Source organism: Bactrocera oleae, chromosome 5, assembly GCF_042242935.1.
Source record: "Bactrocera oleae isolate idBacOlea1 chromosome 5, idBacOlea1, whole genome shotgun sequence".
Lineage (NCBI taxonomy): Eukaryota > Metazoa > Arthropoda > Insecta > Diptera > Tephritidae > Bactrocera > Bactrocera oleae.
Window position 1 is genome coordinate 66087786 of NC_091539.1, and position 24354 is coordinate 66112139.

Sequence of the window (24354 nt, forward strand, 5' to 3'; positions counted from 1 at the left end):
GAAGTCACCTGAACTCATCTCTAAACAATGTTGGAACAAATCCTACAACAAAAGGTTCTAAAAGGACTATCGGCAATTATATGTAGTATAACAAGAAGGACAATGAACTTTCAATTTTAAACAAAGCCCATGCCTCTCTACGTTTGATGTTTTTTATAGCATTAATCGGAATTGGTTGGATTAAGGTGACGTCAGAATGGACGTTAATTCGTAGCTGAAAAGTATGCAACTGACAGCTGAGTTTGATGTTTACATTTATATGAAGCGCGACATTTTGGCAATGCGTTCTCTACCGGAGAAGAATCCGCTAGATCAACACTCAACTTTTTGCATACGGCAAATATGGCAAAAAAATGGATTATAAATTAATCGAGGCAGTGCAAATGCATCTTTTGTCTACCGTGGCTTACCTCTACGTTAAGTACGCCACTTCATTTGGATATTTCCGTTGTTGACGTACAAGTCCCTATTCTGAAACCGCCTTTAAAGTCAAAAAGGTAACGTATACATAAATATAGTGCGATAAAATGTATGCTTACATTTATATAAGTATTCTTGGTACGCAGAGTATAAATATTCTAATGTATAAAAAGTTATTAATAAAATACTGGATAGAAAAAATAATTAAAAATTTATAGAAAAAAAAAACTAATAGAATCATATAAAAATTTATAGAAAAAAAAACTAATAGAATCTTATAAAAATTTATAGAAAAAAAGTAATAGAATCATATAAAAATTGATAGAAAAAAAACTAATAGAATCATATAAAAATTGATAGAAAAAAAAATTATTATAAAAATTTATAGGAAAAAAAATTATTATAAAAATTTATAGAAAAAAAAATTATTATAAAAATTGATAGAAAAAAAAATTATTATAAAAATTGATAGAAAAAAAATTATTATAAAAATTGATAGTAAAAATAAATATAAAACAAAAATTGATTAAAAAAAAAACATACAAAATTGGTTTTTATTTTACAATCTTGTTGAAAGGTTCTAAGAGTCCTTTGTAAATTCTAAATCAAAGGGAAGTTGCACGATTTCGGATCAATCATTCTTTGGCATTTATTTTTTGAAGATTATCTCTTTCAAATATTGGGCGTGGCTACGTCCCAGATGGTCCTTCCTTTGAGTCCAATTTTCGATCACTCGTTCGAGCCTTTCGACTGGTAACTGACGAATGACGCGTGATGTTTAGCTCCATGTCATTCCATACGTCAGTCCGAGTTGCTGTGAACGGCGTCGAATCGACTCTGCACGGTCTTCGTATACTCTTAGCTACAGCCGCTACATTTTCTACACCGCGTGCTTGACGTGATCTATTTGATTGAATATTATCCAATAATGAATACTGGGTCTCAAGATGGGTGATGGTGTTACAAATAGAACAACTCAGTAGGCTGATTATGATGACCATAAGTTGAGCGAAGCGCGCGAAACATTCTATACAGAACTGGAATTTTCGTAATAAAGTTGAACGATTTGTAAATGAAATGCCAAACAATACTGAATTTTTGAATTTTGAAATAACAAGCTGACTCACGCGTGTGCTGTCTAAAAAAGGATATTGAAAAAGATACCTTAATGACATATGCATTTGTATCTCGTCGAAGAAGAAGACCATAACTTCTGCTCCGTTCTTGTTTACCAATACAGGGTTGCATTTTATTTTCTACGGAGAAGGTTTGATAAATTATAATAACATGTCTTTTATGTAATTATATCTAATTGTTTTATAATTGCATGTGTTTATTTAAGTATTAAATATTTACTAATTTTTTCAAACCATGATTGCATATTTTAATTCATAACATTACCATTTAAACCGATACCGAAGCCTATCACTATTTTCAAAATAAAAGTTTCAGATAACTGTATAAACTTTATTTTATCATTAAATCTACTTTTACTAGTTATTTTTCTTCTTTGAATAAATAAATTAATTTACAATAATTTTTTAGGAGAAATATATTTAATTTTGAAATAACTCGTAAACTCTGTTAGCAAGTTTTCGAACCCTGATTTAACTTTAGGTTATTGATCAGCCGGCAGCGGTATTGTTATAAACTGTCGAGTTTTTTGCATTGTTTATTGTTGTCATAAACTTTTGTGAATTGATATATTAACAATTTGTGAAAATGGAGCTCGGAATCAGTATTATCTTCGTTATTTTATTATATGCGTCACCAATCGCGGCGGTAAAAGAGTCTAGTGAATTTCACGAGGAGCTATACGTACGCCCTATAGCAAATGGGCTAGTCAATACATTTTTTCAGTTCACCACTCGTTGGCATTATGGCGATAGAGATAATTGTATATATAAATACAATTTATTAAGTGCACAAAATGTATATTATTTTTTCAATATTTTCAGTACACAACACACAGCTTATACCTCGTCCCATTGCCGAAACATTACTGCTGTACGACGTTAAAGAATTACATATCGGATTAACTCAGGGACTTTGGCGATATGAAACTTACGGCTATCCAGTAATGGACAGTGCGCCAGGCGCCGAAGTGAGGGCATGGTTTGCCGGAGAAAATTTAACTTCTGCTGAGGTTGATGATCAGTGGGTAAAGTTAGCTGGTACATTTTCCGGAATTCTGTGTGCCTCCTTGAATTTTATTGACAAAACAAATAGTGTCGAACCGAAATATAGTTTTCGGCCACAGTTTGTCACTGGTACCAAGGCGAAAATTCCACAATATGTACGGTATGCGAGCTTGCCACGAGAAATCGTCTGCACGGAGAATTTAACACCATGGAAAAAGTTATTGCCCTGCAATAGTAAACAAGGATTCGCTTCCTTACTCAACTCCGGCTACGTGCATAATACTAATTATCACTCTCTGGGCATGAAAATGCGTACGATATGTGAATCTTACAACAAAAACTGTATTTTGGAATTCACCGAAACTGCAAATATGGTATATGACCCAAAGATGTTGGGTACAAATGGAGATTTTTCGCTGCGTCGTCTCTTTGGCCAGGGACTAAATGGCCATTGTACATTGGCGAAAAGTAGTAAAATTTACGTTAATTTGGATGATCAACCATATGATTTAACACCAACACCCATGTATAATGTTACTTCGATGCGTGGTGGCAGCACAACCACGTTAGGTGTATATGATATCCAACGATTAGATGAAGACAAATTCTTCAATATCGCTTGGATAAATAAGAAAACGAAAGCAAATGTACAAATGACACCAACACCACCGTTATACGCACATCGTTACATATTGGGACATGGTCAGGAGCGAGGTCAAATTCTTACACAAATTACAAATAAACATTATGCTGCCTTACCTATTGTGTTACAAGAAAATATACCATGGTTCGTACCATCCTACATGCATACACTTAAGTTAATTGTACAACCGGAAAATGGAGCGGAATACACTATAAAACCACGATTCATGCACTACATACCAGGCGTACAAAGATTGCGACCCTATCATTTAGAATTACTCTTCGAAATACCCGCATTGAGTACAGTGCAAATATCATTCGATTTTGATTATATTTTCTTAAAATGGCTCGAATACCCACCTGATGCAAATCATGGCCATTACTTGGGATCTGCGATCATCACAACACAGTTGCCAATGGGACGCAATTACACGGCCATTCCAGTGGATAAACATCTTTTCGCTGATTCATTCAATGCGTCACGTTCTTCATATTTTCTAGAAATTCGTACAGAATCACTTATATTGTCATTGCCAACTCCTGACTTTAGCATGCCGTATAATGTCATTTGTCTCGCTTGTACAGTCGTAGCTTTGGCTTTTGGACCCATACACAGCGTAGCTACCAAACGGATAGTTGTCGAACAAAAAGATGCACAACCGCAATCACTAAAAGGTAAAGTAATGCAGAAATTGTTTCGAAGGAAACAAAATAAAACCGATATCAACACTAACAAAGCAGAAGCTCACACTGAAGCGGTATTTGGACATTCTCTTGCTGACATCAAACAAAAAGAATTTTAGAAAATTTAAACAATACTTTGATTTATACATTTTTTAATAATAAAATGATAACTTATACAAATAAACGCTTTTACCTGTTTAGACTTTTTGTTAGTTTAGCAAATTTTTCATAATTCATTTTAATATTCATCTTTCCTCGCCCTCAAGAAATGAAAATACTTTACTTATACTGTTTTGTATAAATGTGACGAATACACATAGACATATTTATTAGGATAGTAGCGATATCATATGTGGATAAAAAATTATTTCGCCTGTCGGCTTGTCAATCAAACGTAAACTACTGTATTATATTATTGATTAAGTCTAAAGTTACATATTTGAATTCAACGCAATAATTTTATGTTGCCGCAATTTGCATTCCGTTCAATATATTTTTCGTAATCAATATTATATAAAAGCGGAATGCTTACATTGTATTGATTAGGATACCATAGTATTAAATATTACATGTGTATATTGTTTATTTTGCCTACGCTTTTTGTAACATCTTTATACTTATTTTTTATTTCAACAATTTTAAGTAAATTTTGTATAGTTTCCGTGAAATTTTTTCCATAACGAAGACATTAAACAAAAGCTAGCATCTTTGTATGTTTAAAAAATTTTTTTAAATAATAAAAATCAATTACATCTTCGTCGGCACGTCATTTTCATTTACTTGAAAAATTTTTAGTCCAGACATAAAAGTTCCCAGTGTCTAAGTCAATGAATCTACATATTTTCTTAGACAAGAAATAAGTTGATTCATCTCATACAATCGAGTTTGGTGCGTCGCAATACTTTTAACGAATTAGTGTTAATATTTGTTCATCAGAGCCAATTTACCTATTGAAACAATTTGTTTAGAATTCTAATGATTTGGTTCATTTGGAATTCGTGTTAATGTCTACGAAGATTACGTTAAGTTTTGCCGGTTGATTTTTTGTAAATTTGCCCATTCATTACGGAACGGAATTAATACCAATATTTTTTCTTATTTATCTAGGGATTTATGATATATATAACACATGTATATATATCAATTCAATTTCGCAAATAGTATTAACCAGTTGCCGCGTGTCTGGTACAAGCTTTTTGTAGTGTAAACACTTATTGTGGAGGTTGATTACCATAATATGAATATGCATTTGTTGGCGGTCCTTGTGGGGCGCCTGGTGGCGGCATTTGACCACCAGTAGGTCTATAACCTTGATATCCTTGTGAAGGTGGATATTGCCCTTGGGGGATGCCACCGTAGCCGCCCTGCGGTTGATGATAGCCATGTCCTGGATAACCACCACTGGGTGGTGGTGGACCATAGGACTGTGGTGGTGGCGCACCATACGGTTGGCCTGCCGGTGGTGGTTGGTACTGTTGATTGGGCATCTGGGGCGTACCATTTGGTGGTGCCGTTGTGTTTGGTGGCACCTGCGGCGGTCCATTCGGTCCTGGCGGCTGTTGTTGTTGCTGCTGTTGTGTTGGCGCTCCGTAAGGTGAGGGACCACCAGCGGGCGCACCTGCTGATGAATATACAGGCTGTTGTTGTGGAGTAGATCCATGTGGCTGTGGCGGTCCACTGGAAGCTGGCGGTTGTTGGCTCCCATATTGTTGTTGTTGTTGCTGTTGCTGCTGCTGTTGTTGCTGCTGAGGTGATTGCGTCTGCTGATTCGGTGGACCGCTATTAACACCAATATTGCCAGAAGAAGTAGATGGAGAAGTGGATTGCACACTTGCTGGCGGAGCATTTGGTCCATTCGGGTTAGCCGAGTTTGGGGTTTGTTGATTTGATGGTGGTGGCGGTGTTTGGCCTGGACTTGGCGAGGAACTATAGCCACCGCTAGTACCCTGTGATGTTTGTTGCTGTTGCGGCGTCTGACCCGGATAGCCACCAGGCGCTCCACTTTGCTGGTATGGTGATTGTGGAGGGTAGGGCGATTGTGTTGGATTTTGAGGAGGCGGACCGTAACCGCCAGGCAATGCATTCGACGCTTGACCATAACCACTTGGTGGTGGGCCACCGTAACCGCCGTATGCCATCGGTGGTGGGGCGTTGTTACCACCTTGCGGTGGTCCATATTGATTTGGCGGTGGTGGCGGTCCTTGTCCAGCTGTGGGCGGACCATACATTTGTGTAGGAGGCGGTTGCTGACCCGGTGGAACTTGCTGATTTGGAGGAGGTGGGGGATAAGCGCCCGGAGGTCCTTGCTGACCACTGGCATTAGCATAGCCATGCTGCCCTGGTGGGCCGCCACCAGTTGATGATGTCGGAGGCATACCTGCATGGTGATAGCCTCCCTGTGTATTTGGAGGAGGTGGTCCATAGCCTTGAGTGGGCGGACCATATGGATAACCGGCTTGAGGTTGGTACGATGGTTGGCTTTGTGGTGGATAGCCAGGGTAATGACTGTGTTGTTGTTGATAATTGCCACGATATTGGGGTTGAGGAGGCGGACCTTGTTGGGAATTGGGCGCCTGTTGTTGTGGCCCTTGGCCCGGCTGTTGTCCTGATTGAACACTTGGGCGCTGTTGATCTAATTAGAAAAATTAATAAATAGCTTTCAAAGAATGTTTTCTTATATCAGAGACTTTACACTTACTCGATCCAGCATTTGACACAGTTGGTGGTTGTTGATTGGCTGATTGAGGTGTAGTGCCAACACGATAAGCACCGCCTTGCTGTTGGGGTTGCTGTTGGCCACTTTGTTGGGAATTAATAGCTTGTTGGGGAGGACCTTGTTGAGGTTGAGAGTTTGGTGTCATTCCTGGATGCGACTGTGGTGGTTGACCTCCATACGACATTTGAGCCCCCGATGGAGGTTGCACATTTCCATCTGCATGTGACATTGGTGGCATACCAGCTATTTGTGGTTGGTTTGCACCAGTCGGTGGTCCTCCCTGTTGTGGAGGCTGTGGAGCCCCCATCATACCATGTGGACCTTGTTGTTGGGCTGCCTGTTGTTGAAGAACATGTGGATGCTAAACGAATTGATAGGCACAGAAATGCATATACGTAGATATTTAAAAGCTGACCACAAACCTTATTGCTTATTGACTATTAAAACTCACCGGCAATATCTGAGCAATGTTCATTGTTGGATCAGCTAGTTGTGCTAAATAAACGAGATTTCTGTGTAGTGCCATATGATATGTCATGCACTCCTGGGCTTTGCCCATGGTTTGAAAGTCTTGAATTGTTTGAATAAGACCACAATTATCGTCAAGTATTTTTTGTATTTGTGCTGGACTCGGTGATGGTGGCACACCACCGCGTTGAGACGATGGCGGAGGTGCAACACTGCCCATCATACCTCCACTTCCAACTGAAGATGGAGGACCGACCGGTCCGCCGCCACTACCAACCATGGAAGGACCTCGTTGGATTGGACCGCCGGAGCCCATTGGCACTCCTGTGGGAACACCCATCCCCACTCCACCCACGCCGGCGCCAACACCCGGTGGTTGCTGCTGCTGTTGTTGTTGCATCGACGTCGGCGTTGGTGGCTGAGGCGGTTGCAGTACAGCACCTGGCGGCGCAGACTGCTGCGGTTGTTGCGGCGAATAAACTGCAGACATTTTACTGGCTGCAGCCTTCTTCTTCCGCTTTGGAGTTTTCTCCTGTTTTTCCACAATTTTAGCGGTTATTATTTAACGGGGGGAAGAAAAAATTAAATGGGCTGCCTTACAAAGTGGCCTTAAAACTTATACAATTTTTTTTCTCTGTCTAAATGTCGGGCTTTGTATTTTATCACTTAACACTTTTTATATTAGTTCATATATGCCAAGGGCTCAATATATCATGTAGCGGAGAAAATATAAAAAAAATTTACATAACTTTAGCAAAACTTAATTTACAATTAAAAAATTAAATTCCACATTTTTCGCGAACAAATGACGCTAGGGATAACTACAAACTCGGTTGACGTTGACTGCGCTGTTAATTCGCCGATATGCTTAGAGATGTATTTTATGGTCCTTTTTATAAAATTTTGAACACATAAATTTTTTATGACAAAATTATAATGTCTTGGCTTTATATAAATTAAAATAAATAAATTTTGTTGTACATTATAGTTTGCGTGTGAATATATTTGATGTCTTAATTTAAAAATCAAAAGCAAAGACAATGAAATCAAATAAAAACAATATTTGATTTCTTTAAAGATACGCCAAAAAGCAACAATTCAAGAAGCGAGGCCAACTTCACAATTATGCTTTTTTCGCCGCAAAATTTTGCTAATAATGGTTGCTGGATGTAAATATTGCAGATTTTCCTTACTTCTTTTATTTATGATATGTTCATTCAATTGAAGTGAATTTCTTGATTTCTTCCAAGTCTTTTATTTTATGAAAAAATTTTCTGAGAAATATTAGTAACACGTAATATAAGTTCGCAATGCAAGAAAAATTAATTTTGCATTAAATTGATATGGCAACAATTGCGAATGAAAAATTCGCAGATATTTATTCAAGAGTATTTGTGAAGAAGATATTCAAGTTGAAGCGGTAGATGAGAAATTGAATCGGGTTTGGTTAAAATTTATGTGCAAAGGATTAATTTTTCTAAATGTTAGCAAACACTTAACAAAATCTAAGTGAACAGGCGGAAAGTTGGTGTTGTAATTATATATAGGTAAAAACACTGCGATAAAAACGAAAAAACGGAGTGGATAACAAAGTATAATAAAAAAATAGAAACTAGCACAAGACGGAGAGGAAATAGATAATATGTAAGAGCGAAAATATGTGCCGAATTGTTGTTAATTGTGAGCAAATAGACGGAAAATGTGCGAATAACTTAGAGTTGCCAAATATTTAAAAACTTTTAAGAATTCAAGTGAAGTTGTAGAAAATTTATAAAATAAACTGTTTGGAAACAACTTATTAGGTAAATTGTATTAGGGTACATACAAGTCCAATAGCAAAAACATACATTAAATGAAGACCAGCCATAAATTGGCTGGTATGTTTCCGTTGATGATGAACAGTAATTTTTTGGCCAAAGGCCAAGGGCGCATTTTCTTTCAATACTTTTTTTTTACTGTCATTTACATAATTATGACGTTCGTTAAAGATATTAAGAATTAGCAAAATTTATTTACTTCTGGCGGATATTCAATATACTAGCAGTTTTCATAATCATATTTTTATAAATGTAAATTTTTATAATTTCACATTGGGTTTAAAAATTAATTTGTGTTTGTACCATAGATGTTGGTTGTCCATGGTTCGGAAGATTTTCGCGTTTATATACCTACATTTATGGAAATGTGCAAAAGAGAATTGGAAAAAACAAAGCGAAAATTTGTAGAAATCGTATAAACATCGCTGATGTGTAAATAAAATAATATTTTGTGATTTAATTTGAAGTATTAGACTACTTATCTCACGAATCGAAGTTGGAAATTGTTTTATTTTCACAAAACTTAAACTACTGGATGATAATATAATTACTATCTGTGTATTCGTTTATTGATTTTGTTGTTGCCCGTCTCGTTGCCGCGCTTTTCCCCAATTTTATATTGAAAATACAAGCTCTTAAATTACTCATAAAAACAATAATTTTAAATAAATTTAATGAAAAGAATGTTGACAACTTAGTTCCGCTCTGATATTTGCAGTTGCTTCTTAACTTCCTGAAATTGTGTAAAAATTGGTAAGACGCAATCGACGTCGCTTACCAATGTTTTCTTTCGTACAAATGAACTTCAGCGCTTTATCAGTACTACTGTCAAGAGTGTGGACATGCATCTGTTTTATGTTCAACAGACAAGTTCGCTCGGTAAGTGCTAAAAACCTTCATATTTTTAGGTGATACTAATTCGAATTATGTTAATTATTTTTCAATAGTTGAAACTTCCCTTGTAGTTGTATTTTTAAATGCCAAATTAATTTTTTTAAATTTAAAAATTCTTTCAGATTGTTCAATATCAACCAGTCAAATATGAACTCTTCCCATTATCACCGGTGTCAAGACATCGCCTTAGTATAGTGCAACGGAAAACACTTGTGTTAGATCTGGATGAAACGCTCATACATTCACACCACAGCGCAATGTCACGAAATACCGTGAAACCTGGCACACCTCATGACTTCACTGTAAAAGTAATTATTGACCATCATCCAGTTCGATTTTTTGTTCATAAACGACCTCATGTAGACTATTTTTTGGATGTGGTAAGAAGGAATTGATTTAAAACTTGCACATTTTTTACATTTGATACATTTTATTACGATTTTAGGTTTCACAATGGTATGACCTAGTTATATTTACAGCCAGTATGGAGATTTATGGCGCTGCAGTTGCTGATAAACTGGACAACGGACGTAATATTTTGCGTCGGCGTTATTATCGTCAGCATTGCACACCTGATTTCAGTTCTTACACCAAAGATTTATCTGCTATCTGCAGTGACTTGAATAGAGTAATTAAACGAAATTTAATACTTTTCACATATAAATAAATTAAATCTCAAATAGATATTCATAATTGACAATTCACCTGGCGCATATCGTTGCTTTCCTAATAACGCGATACCCATAAGAAGTTGGTTCTCAGATCCAATGGATGTTGCGCTGCTATCACTTCTTCCAATGCTGGACGCCTTGCGGTTTACAAAAGACGTGCGTTCAGTTTTGTCAAGAAATTTACATTTGCATCGTTTATGGTAGCAGGTGTGTGCATAACATAAGTTTAATTTCGCAATTTGACAAATATAACAGTAAATCTAAAGAATTTAACTAAGTATAAAATCAACTACTAATTAATTTGTTTATTTTCAGTTTTACAGATTAAAAATTTGGTGCTGTGACGCTTAAACGAGTTTTTAGTTTGTTTTATATATTAAGCATTATTAATGAGAAAAGAATCCAATTCAATTCACTCACACTAGTTTTGACACACATACACAAACATACATAAAGATCTAAAACATATTCTCAATCTTTTCCTCTCCTTGATATCTTCCACCCCAGCCTGACTTTCCATATTCGCATTTTAAGCGAAATCAGGAAAACTGTTTACCATTTGATAAATTCGATGGATATATATTTAATAAAAAAAATACATATATAATTTGCTAGAGGATTATTTAATTTTATGTGTACTGTAATAAACATGTGTTTTGACTAAAAAAAATATTATTTATTGGTAACAAAAAACAAATGAAATAGTTTAAGTACTAACCAAGTGTTATTTCATAGATGATATATGGAAAAACGTATTGAAATGAATTGTTTGCTTTGTGTATTATAGATGAGCATTGAAAAATTATATAAAATGTATAATTTGTAGCATTTAAAGACAGCGCAACCGAATCTATTTTAATTACTGAATATGTTATTCAATTAAGATAAATGAAGTATCAAAAAGATGTAAGAACAATACCGACGGCCATGTACAAGTACAATAAGTGCTTACATATAACACACAGCATAATGAGAAAAGGTTTGAATGATTTCTCTTCAAAGATTATTATTTTTCTCTTGATATTATGTTTTCATTTAATAAAACAAAAATAAACATCAACAATGTCTGAAAATTAAAGAAATAAGAACAAACTGACTCAGTTATCATTTAGAATTAACTCAATGTCAAAAAAAGTAAAGAGTAGCTTGTAAGTTTGTAGTAAGTTTGAAGTATATATAGAACAGAATAATGAAGCGATCATCTATCAAGGATAGTCTAACAGCTATGGAATGATTTATTTATTTAAGCGAAGGCGTATTCTATCATATTTTAAATTGTATGTAAATTAAAAGTTTTTTGCAATTTTTTCTTTTGTGAAATGGCGAAAATCTCGATATTGTTGATTATTAATTTCTTAATTTTTTATGCGAGAAAGTTAACTTGCCACGGTAAAAACACATAAACTTGTACCGACTAAACTTCGTCTCTTTGATCGATTTTTCATATTTATATTTATATTTAAATCTTTATAAACATAGGTTGAGGCTAATACATATGTATATGATTATATGTAATTGTAGTTATTCAACCATAAAACCTATGTATTTTCATCAAGAGAAAAAAGTATATATTTTTTTTATTATTTTTTGTATTATTTGTTTGAATTTAAAATAAACAATTGGAGAGAGGATGTGCTAACTCGTAAAAAGCATTGGTTACAGTTTTTATTTTTTACAAAAATCATCTGATTGAAAATCAATTGTCTCCACGTAGACAATTTATGGATTGTACCATGCTCAAATCTTAATATTGGTTTATTAAAGTCACTCAAATGAACAAAAATAAAATGAAATTTTCACAAAATTTAAAATAAAATGAAGATAAACAAATTGCTTGTATTTTTTACTCCCAAAGGAAATTAGAATTAATTTTTAATAAAATATAACACCATTAATATCCTTGATTAGAATAGAATAGAATTCTATGCTATGTTCTTGATTAATTCAGACACTAGATAAAACGAGAAGGAAAGTTAACTTCGGTTGCACCGGAAGCTATAATATTCTTCAAGGAAATTGCACCGATGCTGGGACTATAATCTATGCCAAATTTCGTGTAAACATCTTTTCAAATAAAAAATTTTCCATACAAGGACATGTATTTGATCGTTCAGTTTGTACGTCAGCTATATGGTATCGTGGTCTAGATATTCACAAATTTAACAAATTTAACAATAGAGTTACTTTTAATAATTGTTTAATGTATTCGTTAACCGGTTTAGTTAGTAGTCTCAAAAATACAAAAATAAACGTTTCATTTCTGTTTTGTCACTTCATTCGTAATGAGAAAAGGAAATTCAAAATATGGCAACTCCACTACATTTTGTTTTTTCTATTTCTTAACAATTTCAGAAGATTTTTGCTGTGGCCGCATGTATATTTATTATAGCTCAGCATTTGCATGTTATAAATAAGAGATTTTACGGAAAGGAGTGGTAATTATTGAATTTATATATACGCGACTTTTATTTTATTGCGAATTCGTTATAAAATTCTTTGCTAGATCTTCGCAGTTGAATAGTGTCGGTCAACGGGGTATCAGTGGGAGGGTGGATTAGTGATTGTTTATATAAATCGTACATGGTTTTAATGAACTATTAAGGAACAGTTATTGGTGCGGTATGATGAATAAATTAAAAAATCAAAACTTCAGGGAGTAGCATTAAGAATATGTTTACTGGACATCGCTGAAAGGACCAAATTATTCTATTACGGTAAGCATCTCAATATTTAGAACAGCACAGGCAAAGTATGAATATATTATAATTACATTTATGTATGTATGTGTGCGGGAATCGCTTCCTACGACATTACTAAATATGTATCTTTTTAAAAGGTTAGTATTCATTTAGATCATTAAAAATGAATTCAGCGCCATCAACGTCAGAAATGACGCCACAACGAAAGCGTGTTGGTAGGCCTCCTAAAGCAACGCAGCTGAAGCAATCGGCTGACGCATCGCTACCATCACAAGAAGAGAGTACACAAACGCCTAACCAGTCCAACGATACAGAAAAGTTTGCGAATCGTAGTATAAATGATAGTATTATGGAAGTTGAGGGCGGTATCGTGGCTATATCTCCACCACCGGCCAATGCACCAGCAGATAAGGTTAATCCTCGTATGACTGCAACACCATCAAATAGCAACGAGTGCAGGCGAAGTTCACGTAAAAAGATCATAAAATTTGACGTAAGAGATTTATTAAACAAACATCGAAAACCACATAAAATCCAAATAGAAGCTCGCATAGATTCAAACGCTCCGCAATCACAAAAACCTACAGCATCGCCATCATTTAACACCGGTAGCAATACAAGCAGCTTAGCGCCAGCTTCAAGCTCTGACTTAAACAGTAAACAAAAAGCATTTATGGAGAAATCCGCAATATTTCGTCGTATATCAATATCAGAACAACATAATAAAATAAATGCGCCAATACTTCCACCACCCTTATCGTCCATACCCAAAATCGGTGTTTTAGGTAAGAACACAATCAATTTGAAGAGTAATGTGGATGCTATGCCTACAATAGACCCAGCGAAAATAGCACAAGCCAGACGGTTAAGTCGAACTCAGGAAATATTTAACGCCAGCCTGATAAAATCAAAGCAGAATTCCAGCTTAATAATAGCACAAATTGAAAGTAATACATCTAGTACCAGCAGTGGGTTCATGCCTCCAGCAGTTCTGTCATCACAACAGCAGAAAAAGTCAACAAGTGAGTAAAATACAAATAAACTATATTTAAAAAAATCGATAAATGTAAAAAATCAATATACTTATGTATGTGGTTACATATATGTATATGTAGGTACATATGTGAGTATATGTATAGATATATATAGTAGGTGTAATATACATATTCGAATGTTTACCTCTGTGATGGCACAAAATCCTCGAAAATATTCAGATTAAGAAACTTGAAGTTTAAATATGCGCATAAAATACTAATAGTTACCGTTTTTTTATCCATATTTACATATATTCAACTCTTCTATCTACTACTTGTTATGTAAAGTGTATGCAAGGTTATATTCATACATAAAATAGAGATAAGTATACATGTTGAAGTAAATGATGCTTATCAATTATAAATTTAGCTAATACTCAAAATTGGAGATATTTTTCGTAAGGGTCTATTACAAAACTGAAATTATCTTAAAAAATATTTTTATTGTTGTCTCAGAGGTAGGAAAAATTCCTCCAATAATTTTGGAAAAATTAGTATTAAAAGAGTATATACATAGGTATGTATTTAAATAAAACTAGGTTTTCTTTTTTTAAAAAACGTTTCGAAATTAAAAAAATATCAGTTGTCTAAATATATTGGAAAAACAAATAAAACTCGAAACCCCTTAATTCTTTATTTTACAGTATATCGAGATAATTTGAATATATATATTTTTTTTTATAAATATTTTTTTATATAACCTGTAATGATTTCTATTCAACAGATGTATACAACAAACGTAAAAGTGTTTCAAATTCATTTATTTCGCCTACTACGGTAGCTGATCCAAAGCCTTCGCTTACAGAATCTGGCACACAAAAGCGCCGAGGTCGTCCACCGAAAAATAAAAATCCTGTAGCTCAAAACCCTTTACCAAAATCAAATCTAAAGTCGGAGTTTCATATTACGGCTGAAGATAAAGAAGCAGACGAACATCAGCAATATTCTGTCGAAAATAAAGAAAAGCAAAATATCGCTAGTAAAGAAACTTCTTCAAGTGCTACAAATTGGACGGAGTACAAAGCAAATTTAAAATGTGTTGAAAACTTTGACAACCCCGTTGAACAAAATCCTATATCAAACGAAAGGAGCTCGATACAGCATGAAGATGTCATTTTAGAAATATCATCTACTTCTTCCATATCTGATCACGAATATCAGGCTAAAACAGTACATCCTCCAAAGGATATACATGAGTCACAACAAAGAAACTTCGCCTCCGTATGCATTTGGCAAGATAGTCAAAGTATTTGTGAAACTACATCCGCACCAGAATTCATTGTGGCCGCAGTTGAAGAGATAACATCGGAAAGTTCACCAGCTGATAAATCTATTTCCTTGGAAGCTGAAAGTGAAACATGTTCACAAAAAACGGTTGATATGTTAACGGAATGTGATCAAAGTATTGCAATTGATTTGGATTCGAATAAAGATATTGAAGCAGAGTCGGATTCTCTTTCGGAAATTACATTTGGCATGTCCGGCGCAAGCCGCAAATCGAGCGGTTCCGAATCAGAGGGCAGCTCAGATCGTAGTAATAAAAGTTATAAAAAAGGCGATAAGTTGCGTGTATCTTTGAAACGCTTAACATTGCCACCGAGTACAATTACATCGACTATTTCGTTATCATCGGCATCTAGCTGCTGTAGTGACGTCATTGCTGGTAGCGACAACAACAGCAATACAAATAACAGTAGTGGCATAAGTAGCGGTACCGCTAACACTACAGGGCTAAGTACCGCAACAGCCAGTAAAAACTTACCGACAAGACGATCTCATCGTTTCCCTAAAAAGAGTTTTGACAGCAAAGTTATAGTGGAAGAACGCAATTGTAAAACAGAAGTATCATTGAATGAGAATTTAGATACTGAAGTTCTACTAAAGATGACAACAGATGTCGAGGAGAAAACTAGTAAACTGCCAATTGAGAGAGTTACTTCAATGGACGTTAAAACGGATAATGACTTCGAAGAATCGATTGAAGAAATGAAAGACGTTGCAGTTACAACGATTGAAAACGTTAGTGTTGATTTGGTTACGCCGCAGCAAGTGGAAACACCACCCGATACAATTGCTGTGGAGGAGCTCTCTACCGAACATATAATTGATAATGAGCGTAGAGAGCATGATAAAAAGGTCAGTGAAGAGTCGCCTTCTTTATCGTGTGGCACAAAAAAAGACCCAATCACTTTGCCACTTAAAAAACAGGTGAGCAAGTTTAAAATGTACGAAGCGGCAGTTCACAATGTGGCGGCAAATGTCGCGACTAGTACATTGTTGGATATATTAAATACCGTTAAACAGAATGATTTAACAATGGGAACAAAAGCATTACAGCATTTGCCGACAGTTGAAGATGATACATGCCCTGTGATAGCGCCTAAAGTAGAGGAGGAAAACATAGCAATTACTGCAGCCGAGAGAGAACTTGAAGCTGGCATGTCAAATAATAGTGTCACGACAATTGTTTTGGAAGAATCACAAGCAACCGACCAAGATATTTCTAAAGAGACTAACAAGCAGCCATCGAAATGTGTTCAAATAGTTAAATGTGTGGATGAAGTAGAATCTATAGATAAGCTCACTTGGCGAAACAATACGCACGATGAGTCCAACCCATGCATGGACATTTCAGAAACAGTCACGGTTTGCGACTTTGCACCACTGCCAGAAGAAGAGATCGTAATTCAAACTACTTACGCTGAACAACTTGCTGAAGGGAATCAAACTTCGACTAATGAAGCCAGTAGCACGGCAAAGACCTTAGCAGAAGAAGAAATAACTGCCAATGTTGTTAATGAGAGTTCAATGAACATTTCCAATGTTTTGGATAAGTCAGCGAAATCGGAAAAATGGAATATTATCACTAAGCACACAGCAGATAATCTGTTGGATGAAAGTAGTTCGGAGGATATAAATTCGACAACGGACTCACAATCTTCACGTGACGAAACGAATGGGAGCAGTGCTACGAAGACACCATCGCCGACACTTTCGGAAAATTCCAATAGAAAGCCGTCAAAGAAACCAACACGCCGTAATGAGAGACGTTCAAAACGTGGAGATAAGTCTGGCCATAAAACTTTAGAAGAGACATTCGCAGAAATAGCGGCTGCAAGTTCAAAGGCAGTTTTGAAATTGAAGGCGCAGGAAGTTGACGTAGATATTGTAGATACAGCAAAAGTATATAATGAAGAGGAGATTTCTAAATTTGTTGATTCAATTGAAAATACAGCTGATGCAAAAGAAGTTTCTACTGCTAGCGTTGAGCTAAGTCATACGCCTATTAATTTAACTGAGCCAAAAAATTTCGACGAAGATGAAGTGCCGAATGTACAAAATACTATTGAAGTGACGACAGAGGAAACAACAACAGAAATATGTACGAAGGTTATGTCGTCTGAAGACAATCGCGCCGTGCCAAAAGTAGTAATATTACCAGAAGATGTGGATAGTAATTCAAATCATTCGTCGCCTTCACGACGCGGGCGCAAGACGAGGAACAAAAAAGAAAATAATAAGCCATCAACGAGCACTTCTTCTATTACAGCAGAGTCTTTGAGTGGAAATAAACCGAAAGCCGCCGAAATGTATCCGGTCGATGAGCCTATTACTGCCATTACAAATACGACCGCCGAGGTTAATTTAGAAACAACACAACAAAGTTTGTACACATCCATAATTGAAATGGACGAAAATGTTACCAATAATGGTGACCAGATTATCAGTGACACATTGGAGGAAAGGAATGCCAAAGAGTCAAACATAGAAACATTTTTGGAACCAGAAAAATGTGATTATTCAATGACTACGGTGGAACTTTCATCTGAGGTTGGCCAAGTCATGAATACCACAGGCGTCGAAATATCAACAAATATTTCCGAGAACATAGCACCTGATTTTAGTGACCACAGTGTAGAAGAAAATAATGACAAAAATGAACCATTTACAACAAAAACGCGAAAACACAAACAAGCTACGACTTTGGCTATTCAACAAGCCGAGCGCGTTGAACTTAAAGTAGAGAGTGTTGAGACGCAAAGAGAGTGTGGTCAAAGCAACGTCACTGCACCCGAAGAGCGGATTGAACAACGAGAAGAAAAGCTTGTAGAACCGTCTAAAGAGTTGCTACAAAATAAATTGGAAAAGTTAGATCAAAGTGGGTCGCCACCACCGTTAAAGGCGAACTCTGTCATTGAATCGGTTACAAGTAGCGGCATATTGGCACAGAATGTAGACTGTCAGCTCGCAGAACAGCGTGAACAGTCAGGTACACCAGTCGATAAGCCTAAAAAAATTCGAAAACGTAGAAGTAATAAACAGTCCGATGAGAGGTCTAACGAGTTGGAGACTAAAGATCAAGATAAATCAGAAGATCAGGAAATTCTTGGAACTAAAGAAAAAAGTGGCGATGCAGAAGATAACGATGGAAAAACACGAAAGCCACGAAAGGGAAAGTCAGCAAATGATGCGACCAATGATCCTCATAGTGATACGACGGTTACAGTGCCAAACACAGCTGAATTAATGGAAAAAGAATTGGCCAAAGCGCCGCCTAAGAAACGTCTGCTCAAAATGCAAATGGAGTTGGAAGAAAAGAGTTGTGCCTATAATGCAGAAATGCCAAGCACAAGTCAGGCTAGCGCTGAACAAAAAACGAATTCAGCCAAGAAGTCAGCAAGCAATTCCAGTAAAACCAAAGAATCTACACAGAAAAAATCGAAGAAAGATGCGCAATCGTCTGATCAAATGAAAAAACGAGAAAGTCTCGAAAGTCAAATCGAATCTTCCCTTGACGAGGAAAGTCGTTCAGCGACATCTACACCTGTGGCTAAACGTTTCAAAAAGCAAATGGCTTTAGAGGATAAAACAAGCGGTAAAAGGAAGTCCAAGATGGAGCAAACTATTAGTAGCAGTGAGAAAAGTGAAATTAAGGATAGGGAAAGGAAAGGATCTGTATCAAAGAAATCGGAAAAGAAACAATTTTTGGCCACCGAAGACACTACAAGCAATGAATTAGCTAAGAAAATGGAAGAAAGAAGTGCGAAGAAAAAACGGCAGAAGAAATTGAAAGAAGATTTCGAGGCAGCACTAAAGGATGCGCTCACCAAAACAACAGTTCCAGCTGAACCCAATAAAGAAAGCGCAAACCCTACAGAAAACATTGTTGCAGTGCTGGAAGAAGGAAAAATACCAGAGGTAATTGCCGCTACAACCGTTTGTGCCACCGTTTTTGAAGACAAGCAGAATACTGTGGAGGAAGATTCAATCATTAAGGCTACTGAAACTACGGAAAAGAATGAGCTTGAGGAAGAACCAGATCCCTTGAAGGACATTGAGAAATTCATCGAAGATGGCGTCAACTTGCTCAAACGTGGCTATAAGATTGATGACGACAGTGTAGATGAAGTTATTTGTCCGAAAACACATCTACAAAAAGAAGAATATAAATCGGATGTGCCAGAAAATGAAGAAAATCCGTCTACTGTGGTTGTGGAAGGCATGACAACACCTAATGAAAGCATATCAGGCGATATAACACCAGTTGACAAAACATTCGAAGAAGTTGCTAACACGCTCACTCAGAATATTTATTACGAAACACCGGCTGACACACCAGTAGCTACGCCGACAACGACGCCGCCACCAAAAAGTCCTATTCATGATCCGGCAATTGACGAAATAACTGGAGTTCGGCGTTCTCATCGCATTAAACAGATAACAAAGACACCGAAGGCGCTTGTGGGTCGTGGGTTGGTGCGTGAAAAAGAGCGTTTCTCAATTAAAGACGATGTCGAAATGAAATCTCACTACAGTTTGGATGATCATCTGACGGATTTGGCGCATGTGGAGGCGAAGAATGCTAAGTTCCTAAAAGAAATGGAAGAGCGTCTGAGTAACTTCCATGTCATTAAAGAGAATGAGTACAAATGTGAGCGTGTCGTAAGTAGAGAAGCACGCAAAATGTTGTGTGATTGTTTTTTGACAGCCGAGGAGGAAGAGCGTGGTGAATTGGGCTGTGGTGAAGATTGCTTAAATCGTTTATTGATGATCGAGTGTGGACCCGATTGTAATGTGAAAGATCGCTGTACAAATAAACGCTTTCAGAAATTGCTATGTTCACCATGCCGTGTCTTTCGTACGGAAAAGAAGGGCTTCGGTATAATGGCTGACATTGAGATATTGCCTGGTGAATTCATTATGGAATATGTCGGTGAGGTAATCGATGGCGATGAGTTTGAGCAGCGACGTACTGCATATTCGTTGGACAAAAATCGTCACTATTACTTTATGGCATTACGAAGCGATGCCATAATCGATGCCACAATCAAGGGTAACATTTCACGCTTCATTAATCATTCCTGCGATCCGAATGCGGAAACCCAAAAGTGGACTGTAAATGGTGAACTACGAATTGGGTTCTTCAGTCGTAAGTCCATTATGCCAGGTGAAGAAATTACGTTCGACTACCAGTACCAACGTTACGGCAGAGAGGCACAACGTTGTTATTGCGAGTCGGCTAACTGTCGTGGTTGGATAGGTGAAGAACCCAATTCGGATGAGGGTGAACAAATCGATGACGACATTGATGCGGATAACTCGGCAGATGGCAGCGATGATGAGGATAGTGATGATAGCACGGCTGATGGCGATGATGTACATAAAAAATTAGACGCATCCAGCAAATCACTAATTAGCTTAGAGGATGGTAAAATAAAGTTGGATGACAAATCGGATAGCGCGGGTAAGGACAAGAAGAAAAAAGTGGGTGACGATGAGCATAGAGATCCTGAGGCTAAGCTGAAAAAGCTAATAGGCAAATCTGCTGATAAAGCAGCGCGAAAAAAGAAACCCAATAAAGAAAAGAAAAATAAGAGACTAGGCAAATCTGCTACTGGTGAGCAATCGAAAACGTCACGTTATTTGGAAGATCCGGATATCGAAGACGAAGTTAAATTCCTTAGCCGTGGCGGGCTAAGGAACCAATCGGATACGTTGCGGTTTTCACGTTTGGTCGTACGCGCTAAATTACCGCAAACTCGTCTCAATCTGCTGAAAATTCTGCGCAATGCCGATTTGCCATGTCGCCGACTGTTCTTGGACTATCATGGACTGCGTTTGTTGCATGGCTGGATGAGCGAAGACGGTGGTGATATGGCGATTCGCTTGTCACTCCTAGAGGCGCTTGAGAGTTTGCCGATAGCAAACAAGACTGTACTCACTGACAGTAAAGTCTATCAGAGTGTACGTAATTGGTGTGGTAATGCGTTGTCCGCCAGCAGCGTTCCAGCTGGCAATGCATCTTCGCCAAGCGATGAGTCGTCGAAGGAAAGCACAAGTAGTAATTCACATACGGAGATAGCTAGTGGTCAGGAGGTACCTTCGGATCTGCAAAAATTAGCTGTGAAATTAACCACTGCATGGAATAGTTTGCCAGAAATTTTCCGCATACCAAAACGTGAACGCATCGAACAAATGAAAGAGCACGAACGGGAGGCAGATCGACAGTTTGCTGAAGCTTCCGTCGACACTAATCGTTCTGTTGTAAGTGATCGTTATCAGCGCGATCGTTTCGGACGCGGCCCTACCACTTCGCGTTATTCCAAACCCAGTTTCAGCAAAGATAATCGTAACAATAATATAACCGTTGTAGGCTCAATGCCCAGCGGCGATCCACGCCGACGTTCGGCGCATGATAGCAACGAAAGTATGAAGCATTTGTCGAAGGAACAGAGACGAGAGTTGTTTGCTGCTAAGGTGAGACAACCACATAATCTGTTAACCGATTTTAATATATATATATATATTTTTTTATTTTTTTTTATTTTTTAGGTGGCACGCGACGAAGCCGAAAAGCGTTTGGCTGAAGAGCGCAGAGAATTCGAAACAAAATGTCGTTTCTTTGGTTTGGACCCCAAAAAAACACGCACGCAGGATGTTCCTTTCTGTGTAGACCCTTCAACAGGTCAATGGTATTCCATTGCCCGCCAACCTATCCCCACCCCACCTTGCTACGCACACGTGCAGGTGCAGCCAAAACCAAAATCTACCGATCCTGAAGATTACAAGATACCTGCAGTTGTTGCCAACTTGCCGCGTCAATGGAAATACGCCATTACAAACTTAGGCCAAATATATTACTACCATAAGAAGCAAAAAATATCTCAATGGCACCCGCCAACGCTTGAACAATTGCATGCTGCAGCCGAGGAAGGCGACAGTTCGGACAGCGAGTCCTGTGAGGAAGCTAAATTGGCAAATGAGAGCAGCGAGGATGATGAAGTACTCCTAGGTAGCAATTAAAAAATTGAATTCTAAAAATTTTACTTATAATACATTCCATGATTTTTAAGGAATGGATGAGGCTCAACTCAAGGCTTTTATCGATAAGAAGGTAGAAAATCGTAGGCATAAGCGTTATAGTCGTTTGGTGGATGAGCGTCCAATTAGTGTAAGTATATATGAGTATAACTTTGCTAATGATGTCAAATTAATTTATATGCTTATATTTATAGCCACGCAAGGAGGAAGATCGCATCTACAATCAAATAGAGATGCGCAAATACAAAGAGAATAAAGAAAAAATACGCAAACGTAAGGAAGAAATACGACGCAAGCGCGCTGAAGCCCTCAAAGCATCTGCTATGGGTGGCGTAAATGCCAACATTGGTGCAGACGGCTTAAATAGCGACGCTGCGAAATCCAAAAATGGCGAGGCCGACGATGAACCGGATGGTGCAATACCCATACAAGACTATTTGCTCTCATCCGATGAGGAGGAGATTATGAAGGAGGAATGTAACAATAGCCCACTCTTGGACAAAATCGTGCAAGGTGATAAGATTGTCGACGAATTGGATGCGCTCACAACAAAACGTGCGCTCAAGCGCGCATTACCGCCTCATCGAGAGCCGAGCGCACAGGCAGGCCAGAGTAATAGCAGTAGTAACAGTAACAGCGGCGGCGGCAGTGAGCATAAGCGACGTAAATCGGAGAAGAAAGAGAAAAGGTTTGTTGTTGTTTATACTTAACATTAACGACATTAATAACATTTTTGTCATTATACTTTTTTTATTTCATTAGCAAAAAGAGCAAGGACTCGGATTCCAAGTATCGTCGCAATAAGGAAAAGTTCCGTTGTGAAATAGCTGGTATTATTGTGCAACACTTAAAGCCATATCGCAAGGAATCTTGCACGCTCGGTCGTATACAGAGTGATGAAGATTTCAATCATCTCGCGCGAAAGGTTCGTTTGAGATTTTATTTTATAAAAATCAATTTTTTTAACCGTCATTCAATGCATTTGCAGCTCACGCACTTTGTTATGGTTAAGGAGCTGAAATACTGCGAGTCTGTTGGTCAGACTCTAGTTGTCACCGAATCTGTTAAGAATAAATCCCGCGAATTCATTAAAAAGTACATGGCGAAGTATGGCGGCATGTATGTGAAACCCGCCAATGATCCGGAATTTAAGGAGATTCCATTTACTATTTAAACATATTTATAATTCTTCTTTAACTGATGACTATATAATAGGAAAAAAAAACTGCTGGTAAGCCAATTTCTGAATTCAACAAACAGTGATGGATTTTCGCTGACTTCAGACTTCACTTTTTTTTTTTTGTATTATGAATCATTTTGCGACGTACATTCTGTTTTAACTGCATAGCGTCAGCAAATGAGTCGTTACTATTGTTTAGATGCAAATTTGATTTTGTCAATATTTGCATTGCATAATCTTTATTTGTACATAAATTGTTGAAAATTAAACGGAACACGACGCTGTTAATCATATTTACCGTTCCATTGGTAGACTTCGAAATATTTAAATAAATTTTTATTATTATTGTAATGCTTAGTATTTTTTTTTTTTTTTTTTTTAGTTTTAAACCAATATGTATGTATTCACTTTTTACAACGTGTGAATTGTGGTGTATTTTTAGAGACACGAATATATTGTTTCTATGCTGTAATTACATTTTACGAGCTAAACTCAACGTATATGCAATTATGTAAAAGTTGCTGCACAAATACGCAAGTGCAACTGTAGATTCAATAAAAGTGAAATAAACAAGATGTCCGTAGTAACTTTTACCACAACGGACCGGCGTGCGTGCGCTCTTACCATTGACTTCTTAATCTAGCCTAACTTTATTCCATAATTTTG

The 24354-nt window shown here is 37.0% G+C and overlaps 4 protein-coding genes across 11 annotated transcripts; 3 read left to right on the forward strand and 1 right to left on the reverse strand.

The window, feature by feature from the left end:
- Positions 1-2024: 2024 nt before the first annotated feature.
- PIG-T (phosphatidylinositol glycan anchor biosynthesis class T) lies at positions 2025-4071 on the forward strand. Its single transcript, XM_014244813.3, has 2 exons — positions 2025-2317; positions 2379-4071. Exons 1-2 carry the CDS (start codon positions 2143-2145, stop codon positions 4004-4006), a joined length of 1803 nt encoding a protein of 600 aa, XP_014100288.1. The 5' UTR covers positions 2025-2142; the 3' UTR covers positions 4007-4071.
- A 94-nt stretch (positions 4072-4165) lies between these two features.
- On the reverse strand, positions 4166-8009 carry LOC106626020 (basic salivary proline-rich protein 2). 2 transcript variants are annotated; one of them, XM_036366589.2, is made up of 3 exons: positions 7055-8009; positions 6586-6940; positions 4166-6519 (listed from the first exon to the last, which is right to left on the reverse strand). In XM_036366589.2, exons 1-3 carry the CDS (start codon positions 7559-7561, stop codon positions 5099-5101), a joined length of 2283 nt encoding a protein of 760 aa, XP_036222482.1. In that variant the 5' UTR covers positions 7562-8009; the 3' UTR covers positions 4166-5098. The 2 variants fall into 2 exon arrangements, with proteins under 2 accessions (XP_036222482.1, XP_036222481.1); XM_036366588.2 differs by having other exon boundaries at positions 6586-6964; positions 7055-8006.
- A 396-nt stretch (positions 8010-8405) lies between these two features.
- Dd (CTD nuclear envelope phosphatase 1-like protein dullard) lies at positions 8406-12105 on the forward strand. 5 transcript variants are annotated; one of them, XM_036366592.2, is made up of 7 exons: positions 9041-9140; positions 9197-9320; positions 9607-9767; positions 9905-10162; positions 10228-10410; positions 10466-10660; positions 10769-12105. In XM_036366592.2, exons 3-6 carry the CDS (start codon positions 9669-9671, stop codon positions 10655-10657), a joined length of 732 nt encoding a protein of 243 aa, XP_036222485.1. In that variant the 5' UTR covers positions 9041-9140; positions 9197-9320; positions 9607-9668; the 3' UTR covers positions 10658-10660; positions 10769-12105. The 5 variants fall into 5 exon arrangements, with proteins under 5 accessions (XP_014100289.1, XP_014100290.1, XP_014100293.1 ...); XM_014244814.3 differs by lacking the exons at positions 9041-9140; positions 9197-9320 and adding an exon at positions 8406-8715; XM_014244815.3 differs by lacking the exons at positions 9041-9140; positions 9197-9320 and adding an exon at positions 8406-8618.
- Positions 12106-12780: 675 nt separating this feature from the next.
- On the forward strand, positions 12781-24263 carry Set2 (SET domain containing 2). 3 transcript variants are annotated; one of them, XM_036366583.2, is made up of 9 exons: positions 12781-12888; positions 12957-13167; positions 13290-14174; positions 14911-21944; positions 22020-22479; positions 22541-22638; positions 22703-23196; positions 23271-23433; positions 23497-24263. In XM_036366583.2, the coding sequence occupies exons 3-9, from the start codon at positions 13316-13318 to the stop codon at positions 23680-23682; spliced, it is 9294 nt and encodes a 3097-aa protein (XP_036222476.2). In that variant the 5' UTR covers positions 12781-12888; positions 12957-13167; positions 13290-13315; the 3' UTR covers positions 23683-24263. The 3 variants fall into 3 exon arrangements, with proteins under 3 accessions (XP_036222476.2, XP_036222477.2, XP_036222478.2); XM_036366584.2 differs by having other exon boundaries at positions 13295-14174; XM_036366585.2 differs by having other exon boundaries at positions 13306-14174.
- The last annotated feature ends 91 nt before the right edge of the window (positions 24264-24354 follow it).

Coding starts and splice junctions, on each gene's coding strand:
- LOC106626020 (XM_036366588.2), bottom strand. CDS start 7,561: ATGTCTGCAGTTTATTCGCCGCAACAACCGCAGCAGTCTGCGCCGCCA. Junction 6,965..7,054: donor ACATTGCTCAGATATTGCCG/GTGAGTTTTAAT, acceptor CAATTCGTTTAG/CATCCACATGTTCTTCAACA. Junction 6,520..6,585: donor TGTGTCAAATGCTGGATCGA/GTAAGTGTAAAG, acceptor TTTTCTAATTAG/ATCAACAGCGCCCAAGTGTT.
- Dd (XM_014244814.3), top strand. CDS start 9,669: ATGTTTTCTTTCGTACAAATGAACTTCAGCGCTTTATCAGTACTACTG. Junction 9,768..9,904: donor TCAACAGACAAGTTCGCTCG/GTAAGTGCTAAA, acceptor AAATTCTTTCAG/ATTGTTCAATATCAACCAGT. Junction 10,411..10,465: donor TCTGCAGTGACTTGAATAGA/GTAATTAAACGA, acceptor AATCTCAAATAG/ATATTCATAATTGACAATTC.
- Set2 (XM_036366583.2), top strand. CDS start 13,316: ATGAATTCAGCGCCATCAACGTCAGAAATGACGCCACAACGAAAGCGT. Junction 21,945..22,019: donor GAGAGTTGTTTGCTGCTAAG/GTGAGACAACCA, acceptor TTTATTTTTTAG/GTGGCACGCGACGAAGCCGA. Junction 23,197..23,270: donor TCGGAGAAGAAAGAGAAAAG/GTTTGTTGTTGT, acceptor TTATTTCATTAG/CAAAAAGAGCAAGGACTCGG.
- PIG-T (XM_014244813.3), top strand. CDS start 2,143: ATGGAGCTCGGAATCAGTATTATCTTCGTTATTTTATTATATGCGTCA. Junction 2,318..2,378: donor TTATGGCGATAGAGATAATT/GTATATATAAAT, acceptor CAATATTTTCAG/TACACAACACACAGCTTATA.